Source organism: Lolium rigidum, chromosome 3 (genome assembly GCF_022539505.1).
Source record: "Lolium rigidum isolate FL_2022 chromosome 3, APGP_CSIRO_Lrig_0.1, whole genome shotgun sequence".
In the NCBI taxonomy this organism is placed as follows: Eukaryota; Viridiplantae; Streptophyta; class Magnoliopsida; order Poales; family Poaceae; genus Lolium; species Lolium rigidum.
The window spans coordinates 328,218,740-328,228,671 of record NC_061510.1 but is presented as its reverse complement, the minus strand read 5'-3'; the positions used below and the strand labels follow the sequence as shown (position 1 = coordinate 328,228,671).

Sequence of the window (9,932 nt, the reverse complement as noted above, 5' to 3'; positions counted from 1 at the left end):
CTTAAACATAAAACCGATAATTTCGGTTAACGAAACTCAAACGAGCAACGTGTCTAAGCGAGGCCACAAATGGTGCGAGTAATGAAACACTTCTTTAGTTGATCACGACTCTCTCGATGGAACTTGGCCAGCGGAAAGAAAGCTGAAATTACACCTGGGCATTTCTCAGGCCGGGCCTAAAAATGCCAAACCTGAAATTCCAAGGCCGGAGCCTGGCCTGGCCTGGCCCGGCCCGACCTTCGGGCTTACAAATTAGTTTCGAACCCGGCCTGACCTTTAAGGTTTACAAATTAGTCCCGAACCCGGCCCGACCTGCCAAAAGTCCGGCCCAACCAGACAAGGCTGGCCCGAACTTGACTTAAACTATGTTTTCTGCAAGCCCGAGCCCGATGTTCGGGCTTCAAAATCAGGCCCGAACCAGGCCTGGCTCGTGATTTTCGGGCAGGTTGGGCCAGGCCGTCCGGGCCGGGCTGCCCATGCCCATTTGTAGCTGAAATGCATGGCCCGGAGCATTATGAAAGCGTAAACCAAGACAACGCGTTGCGATTCATGAGACGAGTTTTGGTAGTTGCCTCCAAAATCTGGCTTCGGAGACGGAGCGCGCGTAAGCACAAAATTGCGTTGAGGAAATCTGAGGGCCCACGCAGAAACACATCCGGCAACGACCATGAGCGCCCCAACGCCCGCCATCCACTCGCTCAGCGCGCCGTCGCCGGCGACGCCACATCTCCGGCGCGCCACCTGCGCCGCCTCCACCATCCGGGAGTCCTCGCAGAGTCCGCAATCGCCTCTGAGCGCCTCCTCTCGCCGCGCCGCCTTACTCGCGCTCGTCCTGGCCGCCTCGCCGGCCCGGCCCGCCGCAGCCGACTTCTCCTTCAGCATCCGTACGGACACCATAATCGTCTATATAACCGCCGGCCATGAATCTTTCGACAGTGTACGCCCTCATTTCTCTGATTGCTTTTCTTGCTGTTGTGCGCAGCTGGGCCGAAGGAGATGCTGCGGGAGCAGAAGAAGAAGTCGGCGCGCTACCTCCTCGCGCCCATCGCCGCCTCCCGCGAGACCCTCGTCAAAGCCCAGGCCCTTCTCGGTATTCTGCCAATTCCCCAACTTAGTTCTAGCCTAATTCGGTCCGTTGCGCCAGTACGGTTCTCTGACAACTGTGACTTCGCAATGCAGCTTCGGAGAACGCGTCCGGTGCGGACGCTGAGGAGGTGAGGGGCAGGCTGAGCGCGGCGGGGAGGGACTGCGTGCCGCGGGAGAGGAACTCCATAGTCGCTTTCCAGTCACGGACGGGCGTCGAGGTCGGGGAATTTTCAGTAGCCATGGGTGGTTTTGTCTCTGCATTTCAAGTGTTTGATGAAATTGTCCTTGTAGGTCTGCACATTCAGCTTGATCCTGAAGAATGCCGCGTCGCTGCTCGACAACAAGGATCCTCTCAAGGTTGAAGCTGATGCTAGGCTTGCCGAACTAATAGAGTAGGTTTATCGTCATTGCAAACATCCTCTTTCGAGAAGGTTGTTGAATTGATGTATGTTTTGTTCAGTAAACTGATGGCTAACTAACCTTGTGCAGGTCATTCGCTGACCTCGGAACTGTGGTGGATAACAGTAACTTTGAGCTCAGTGGTGATAGGTGAGTAATGTGTCCATGCCACTTAACATGTCTTTTGACTCAAAAGGAAAGAAAAGTCCATGAACGACCAGCCACACCAGTTTAGCCAGGTTAAAAGGACCCACCAAATACCAGTTTCATTACTAATGGCTCTACCAGTGTTTCAATTTTTTCAATTTGCTAGTTTAGGTAATGGTTGAAACTGTTTGAGAAAACAATATTTGAACAGCCCTAGGTCTCTATTGTCATCACATGTTATTTCTCACATTTTCTGTTCTCTTTAGCACGGAACATGAAAACATCTTTTCAGGAACTTTTCATGTTCCCATCGAATAATTTTACACTTTTGCTCATCAATACTACATAGGAACTCAATAAAAATGGCGATATACTCATTCCTCGATTTTCCTTACAAGAGGAGTTTTAGAATCTAAATTATAGTTCTTGATTTTCTATGGAGTCACTTTGGAGTCTTTGTAGCATTGCAAGTTCAGTTGACTTACCAAGTTCACTGTACTGCAGAAAGAAGATGAAGGATGACCTACTGAGCACTATCTCTGCTCTTGATAAATACGAACAGGGTGTTAAGGATTGTTTAGGTGTATAGAATATTATTGAATAATTTCCATTAAGTTTAGTTCGAAGTACCTCTTGAGGCCTAAACCATTTCAGAATGGCCATTGTTTCTGTTCTATCTGCGTGGTAAGATTTTGTTTGCCTCTGGCCGCCTTCGCTCATCAGTGCCTTTCTTGTCCAATACAGTTTGTATATTTGGTTTGATATATGCTACCTTTAATCAATAGAATTGATCCCCTTAAATATTAGTGCAAATGAAATAAAAGGAGCGATCAGGGAGGTTCTGTCTCTAGACTGTTTGTTACTTACTTCAATGTTTTCTGTCTGCTGTGTTCCACAATTTTTGTTCTGGTTGCTTCCTCCAATGTTTTCCTTCAGTAACACTAATAAAAAATGTGCCTGTGGAAGTGTGTATCACCTTCTTTCACTTCGGAATACCTTTTGCTTGTTTCATGCTCACATTTAGTGATGTTTTAAAAAAAAACTGCTGTTACTTGGAAGGTATTATAAGTTGATGAAGAACTGGTTAAAACCTTGGCAATATATTGTTTCTCTGACAAGATTTTGTGGATTATCTCAGACTGGGATGTATTACACAAAGTCACGTCTGTGTTTGAGTGCTAATTGATTCTCCAAGAAATCAGAGGAAAAGAAAGAGGCATATAATTATTTCAAACAGCGACCCAATGGACTTAAAGTCCTATAAGATGGTATGATCATCTGGAGAAGCGGAGGCTTCCACTAAGTACAATCTGCGGCATGGTGTGCCATCCTCTGGATTTGTCTCCATTGATCTTGGCAATCTCCTCAGCTTATCAAACATATTTTGTGGGTGATTTAGCAGACCAAAATGTGCTTGTGGATCTCCAATTTGTGACAACATTGCCTGTGAGAACCCGATAGAAGGCAATAGGAGATCAGGGTTGTCATGGTAAAAATGGTACATCGTCTGAGACAGTGCGGTTGCGTTCTTGTTCATGAAGTCAGCCAGGAGGACTGTGCAGGCTGAGGCGCGACATGCCGCAATGGTTTCGAGGACTTGCATTGCATGGACATGATGAAGGTAATAGAGGATTCCTTCAAGAACCCATATGGTGTTTCTTTCAGGAACATATCCACAGTTCTGTAGCTTGGTCATCCAGCCTACATCTCGTATGTCGGCAGGAACCCTGATCAATGATTTTGCCATCATGGTGAGTTTCTGATGATTTGCGGAACTGATTGCTTCGTGCAGAATATCAGATTTCATTTCTAGGAGCTCCGAGAAGTCGAGTTCAAATACCGTGCATTCCTTTAGGCAGCTCAGCCGATAAGCTCTTGCATCCATTCCTATGAAAACATTATTTATCCAAGTCAGTTTTTCTTAATCTCAAAGTAAAAAATGGTGTACATATGAACATGTCAGCTAATGAATGAATTTCCTCCTAGTTGCTTCATCAAGTTCTTATGCAATTCTTCAGAAAACATGAGAAGGTATCTCACCAGCATAGTTCGATTCATACATGTTGATGGATTATTGTATTGTCACGATGTTACACATCCAAATGAAAAATGCTAGAATTTACTCGTGCATATCGATTTGTTTCATCGGCTGAAAAATGCTCTATGTCTTGCTCTTATGAGGTTTATTTTTGTGCAATTCCTGAGAAAGCATTAAAATGTTTAAGGATGAACCTCGCATGCATACCCAAAATGCTGAATACATAATGATATTCGATGAATCATCATGTATCCAATTGAAAGTTTTCTTGTGTTACTTTGGATTTCTATAAATGCTCAGCCATAGCTGATGAAATTGATGAATTTTCTTATCTTCGAACATTATATGTGTATCCTTTTGTCCCCTTAGGTAGATGCCAACAAAATATCTGGTATATTTTATGGAATGAAAAATAAAATATCTGGTCTACATGGTGCCAACTGATGATAGTATCTAACAACAAATGGCAATAGTATGGAGGACATAAATGCACCAGGGTCTTGAAGACATGAAGTTTATACTGCCATGTGCTCTCTGGAGTCTTGACAAATCGCACTCAGAGACTCGCAGTGCATATACTACAATTCACATCCCCACATTGCCGGATAGCCTTATTCTTGCTCTAGTGTTGCCGGGTGTCTGCATTGCCAGCCACAATTGTATTTTGTTTCCCTTTGCGTCTACATGCACCATGATAACGCCTCTCGTGGTCCTTGTTTTTTTCTTCCAACCTCTTACTTACGTTAAGACCGGAGTTTATTGTTTGATCAAAATTATTTTCCATAAGCGGACCACATAAGTTTCTGCCACATCTAAGATGGCAGCGTGGAAAAAGACTAGCCGGCCAAGTCAGGCAGCACGGCACAAGGGAGGGACCGTTGCCTACGAATGAAACTCCTCTTTGAGATTTTGTGGTATACTTTTTCTATAGATTTCAAGTTGGTTTGGTACTATAATGCATTGTGACAATCTAGTCTACTTAATGGATTGTGACAACCTAGTCTACCAAAATGTTTTTGTTTTGTTTTTAGTACTACTATCTTAACTAAAGTGCACACAATATGTTCGCATTTCAGTGAGATTAATGGTGAAAACCCGTTGGGCAGTAGAATTCTAATAACTTTCATATGATTTAGCAAAATAGGTCATACAATACGTGCAACTCTATCTTCTTTAAGAACAAGCAATCAAAATCACACTTCCTAAAGTTCTACTCCCTCCAAGCATAATAAGTAGATATACCTTTTAGACACTGGCACGGTCTCCTATTTATATCAATGACCATCAATGTTTGTAGGCAGTTATAATATAAATTTAAGAAACTTTTCCAAAAATATATATTCTTTGTGACAAACCAATCGATCCTATTGTTTTTAGTTTACCAATCAAATTAAATTTCTACATGTTAGTAGTAAGAAGGTAGGATATTTGACTGCACACTTTCTAAATGCCATCTATTTGGGCGAAGGTAAGATTGCTCCTGGCTAAATATGAATGAATATTAATTACATATATATCTTACTTTCTAAAACTCAATAAGTAGGACTTGATGTTTACTAAATTGTGTTGTGTTGAAGTAAATTGATAAGCAAAAAAAAAAAACTCTAGTGTAGAGTTGGGTCATATTTTTCATAGGTTTCCCCGCAAAAAAGTTCTCATAGATAAATGTATTTCGTTTTTCTATTAACCGACATAAATTTAATATTTTTCCTAAAGAATCATAGACTAACTGAAAGTAATTAACTCAATGGCAAATTATGCAAAGGCTATACCACTGAATAGTTGACTTAAATTAAATAAATAGTCGACACAAGGGCCTCTGGATGCATGATATCATCGATCACACATGCATGCGTCAATGCATCCCTATAATAAGCATGATCTGGTCCTCTGGATATGCATAGTGCTTATCAAGATCCAGTGTATAGCTCAAAATTTTGAATTCGTGATATACTGCAGCAACGCATTTCGTGAATGCACGAACCTGCGCCGAGGAGGACGACCTGCGGGGCGCCGCCGAGGTTGCTGACGGCGGCCTCGATGCGGGCGTCGAACCAGAGCGTCCGCACGGCGATCATGACCCCGGGCACCTCCCGCGCTCCAGCGCGCTCATCGCGGCGCATCTTGTCGTGGAGCCCACGGAGGTGCTTCTCCCCGGCCAGCACCCCCGCCGCCGGGTCCCGCACTGCGCTCGCCCACAGCGCTCGCGCCGCCGCCGTCTGGCACGCGCTCTGCAGCACAGGTCCCCACTCCGCCTCCACCCGCGCGTGCAGCGCGCGCACCCCCTCCGGCGCCAGCTGCTCCATCACAGCCTCAAGCTCCCCCTCGCACTCGCCATTGACGCCGCCGTCCGCCACCAGCTGGTGGTCGCCATTGACGCGCACGTCCTCCTCCCTGGACGACATGATCGACCAGAGCTGGTGGCTCCCGGCGGCCTCTGCTTTCGTGGGCACGAAGAGGTAGCGCTGCGCGGCCAGCCGGCTCCGGCCACACAATGTCCTAGCTTGACTCATATATAGTGTACGCATAGACGCCACCAGCTTCAGGGCCGGCCAGCAGCGTACGTGTGACGACGTTCAACCGGTCGGCCGATAAACCTCTCTCGCTTTACGTCGATCGCTCGTTGTATGGAGAGGCGCGCGAGGAAGGGATAAGGAAACAGGACCACTCGTCCGCACGGTGGGCTTAGCCGGCCAGCTTGTGACTTGCGCGATGTCAGATCAGATGTGTGTGCGGGTGGTGCGTGTTTTCCCGGGAGCGAGCTCGCTCGTACGGCATGCGTCGGCCGGCGAACTGTGGATCGACGGCGACGGCACTAGCGACGGCGCGCGTCGGGTTGCTCATTAATAGGCGACTGGAGCTGTCGTCCGGAGAGGGCATGCAGGCACGTGCGCGCGCGGGCGCGGCCGGTGGGTTGATCCGGCCGCGACAAGATCGGCGGCGCCCTTTTGTTGCCAGCTATGCATATCACTTTTCTTTCGGATGTGCATCTCTGGAAGTTTTAGTTTGACTAAATTTATAGAAAAAGCTGCGAATATCTAGAACACCAATTTAGTTTTATTATATTGAAATTTCAAACTATATAGATTGCATATTCTAAATATTGATAATTCTTCAGTTCAATGTTTTGTCAAACTTAGAGAAAATTGACTTCGGATTTTTTTAAAGAAAAGGGGCCTCGATGCATTTCCTTTTGTTTCATTATTTCAGAATTCAACAAAGTTTACAAATAACGGGTCACAAAAGATCGATACATGAATCAACCATTTAAAACTAGAAAAGAAAACATGTTGCACCTATGAATCAACTGGTAAGCCTACTAACAAGCAGTCAACCACACTGGTTGAATAAATCCTGTGTTGTTGTTTCCAATATATCGGCTGCATGCAGCCTCCATGACTGCCCTCTACTCCTCCGACTGGAGATATAACCAAATATGGATCCAATGCGTAGCTGATGAGCGCAGATTGCATACTGTTCGGGAACCCCAAGAGAAAGGTATGATGAGCACAGTAGCAAGTTTTCCCTTAGTAAGAAACCAAGGTTTACTCGACCAGTAGGAGAAAGGCGTGACTTCTGAAGGTGTTGCTAGCTGACTAGTGGTAGGGCGCACTACCAGCGTCAACAACAGCATGGAACCTGCACACGATACAACCAAAATACTTTGCCACAACTTACAATGAGGTTGTCAATCTCACCGGTTTTGCTGAACATAAAGTATTAAATGTATCGAGTGGAAGGAGATGTTTGTAGTAATTAAAGAGAACATAGCTTGCAGTAAGTAAACAAAGCATGATTGCAGTGGTTAAATTTATCAGTGTAAAGAAAAGGATCGGGTCCATAGTTCACTAGAGGTGTCTCTCCATAAAGATAAATAACATGCTGGGTGAACAAATTACAACTGGGCAATTGACAGAATATCGACCATACATGACAAGATGATTACTATGAGATTTGTTTGGGCATTACAACATAATACATAGACCGAATCCAACTGCGTCTATGACTAATAATCCACCTTTCGATTATCGTCCGAACCCCTTTCAGTATTAAGTTGCAGGCAACAGATTATCGTATTAAGTAATGTGTGTAAAGTAAACAATAGAATTATCCTTGGATATAACATTGTTGTTTTCTCCCTAGTAGCAACAACACATCTACAATCTTAGAAGTTATTGTCACTCTCCCAGAAAACTAGAGGCATGAACCTGCTATCGAGCATAAATACCCCCTCTTGGAGTCACAAGCATCTACTTGGCAAGAGTATCTACTAGCAGCGGAGAGCATGCAAGATCACAAATAACATATGACATGAATATATAATCAACCTCAACGTAGTATACAATATTCATCGGATCCTAGCAAACACAACATTTAGCATTACATAAGGATGATCTTGATCATGTAGGGTAGCTCACAAGATCTAAACATGAACTACTCACCCATCACTTCGGAGGCGGGCATGGTGATGTAGATGCCTCCGACGATGATTTTCCCCTCCTGTAGGGTGTCGGGAAGAGCTTCAGAACCCCCGAGATGGGTTCTCTGATGACGGCCGCAACGAAACTTTTCGTGCATGGAGACTCGGGTGTTCAGGGTTTTCCCGAGATCGTGCTTAAATAGGTGGAGGACTTAGGTCGGTGGGGTGCCGGGGTGGCCTACACCACCCCTAGGCGCGGACCCAGGCCTGGCCGCGCCTAGGGTTGGCCTGGCCGCCCTGCTGCCCCTCTTCGACACCCATCCGGTCTCTGTATTCGTTACAGAGAAATAGGCACTTCGGCTTTTGTTTCGTCCAATTCCGAGAATATTTTCTGTACAACTTTTTTGAAACCAAAAACAGCAGAAAACAGTGAACTGGCATTGTGGCATCTTGTTAATAGGTTAGTGTCGGAAATCATATAAAAGTGCAACGAAGTGTAAGAAAAACATATATAAATTGATGTTAAATAAGCATGGGGCATAAAAAATTATAGATACGTTTGAGACGTATCAGTAGCCAACAAGATAACCTGCAAAAAAAATAAGGATTCTATATTTTTAGAATACAAAATCATTGTGTGTTCTATATGGCCTAAAGTAAAGCGCAAACTCCCACCCAAATTTGCACTTTATGTTTCTTATTGACCCATGCAACTTATCCTGAACAAGTTCATTATATTAGTTGAGGGTGACATGTTAAAGGTCTGATGAACAATACACCATATAAGTTTGGCAAGAGGATATGCTATAAAAAGTTGTTAAATTGTTCCGTCCTGATTATTCAAACAACACTTCATATGCCCTCATCATATTCTCTTTGCTAAAAGTATTTTGTGATGTAGAAACCATATTAAAATCCTACTCCCTCCGGTATTTTTTAATTGACTCAAATTTAGTACAAAGTTGTACTAAATCCGAGTCAATTAAAAGAGACCGGAGGGAGTAATTATTAGTGGCACTTTTATTTTCCAAATATATTTGTGGAGGAAAGCAGTATGGCCATTCATGTGGTCTAAAAACAAAGATTTTACTGTGAAAACACCTAAGCTAGTTAGCTTCCAAACAATAACATCCTCATATTCCGACACATGTAATGTAAACATCCCATAATTTGAGGTTACAAAAAAGAGGAAACGGATGTGTGCATTGCATTCATGCACATGAATTTGTGCGCTTTTAAATAAAACTTATCACGATAACTGAACTTTCACTTGAGTTGGTGGAATTGAAGTAGGTCATCAACTAAAGCGTTGTAAACTTCAAAGTTACCTTTGTTAAACCCTTGTATTGTGTAGGGATGAATTGATTTATGGGTTAGATAAAATGGATTTAGATGGGTAAAATACCAAATCTTCTCAACATATGAATATTTATTCAACTGTAAACTCCGATTGAGGTGTTTTTGTGCACATTGAATTTGTATGGAGGAGGGTTACAACACTGTGGTCTTGTATATTCATTATATTGTGATGGAAAATTGCACTTTCCACCTTTAAAATGGATAAGTTCGGGTACCTTAACTCCTCCATATTGTCTCCTTTCTGCATGCTTTATCCATAGAGGTTCATAACACCTACACACAGTGGCGGAGCCAGCAGGGTGGAAGGGTGGGGCGGGCCCCACCCTAAGATTTGGCCCAACCCATATATATTCTATAGAAAATGGAAAAAATAAATAAATAACCCAACCCAGTTAGGTCTGTCCCACCCTAGCAAAATGGGCTGGATTCGCCACTGCCTACACATACCAAAGACAAGTAAAAGTGATGGATTCCTAATAAAAT

The 9,932-nt window shown here is 43.9% G+C and overlaps 2 protein-coding genes across 2 annotated transcripts; one reads left to right on the top strand and one right to left on the bottom strand.

The window, feature by feature from the left end:
• Positions 1–767: 767 nt before the first annotated feature.
• Positions 768–2,354, top strand: LOC124700026 (the record flags this gene model as incomplete). The annotated part of the gene is given in 6 exon segments (XM_047232229.1): positions 768–884; positions 983–1,090; positions 1,180–1,304; positions 1,378–1,478; positions 1,576–1,635; positions 2,137–2,354. Coding segments are annotated over 6 exon segments (596 nt in total), but the record flags the coding sequence as incomplete, so codon positions are not given.
• Positions 2,355–2,733: 379 nt separating this feature from the next.
• On the bottom strand, positions 2,734–6,217 carry LOC124703856 (putative S-adenosyl-L-methionine-dependent methyltransferase MAV_5149). Its single transcript, XM_047236100.1, has 2 exons — positions 5,655–6,217; positions 2,734–3,519 (listed from the first exon to the last, which is right to left on the bottom strand). Exons 1-2 carry the CDS (start codon positions 6,196–6,198, stop codon positions 2,891–2,893), a joined length of 1,173 nt encoding a protein of 390 aa, XP_047092056.1. The 5' UTR covers positions 6,199–6,217; the 3' UTR covers positions 2,734–2,890.
• Positions 6,218–9,932: the final 3,715 nt, after the last annotated feature.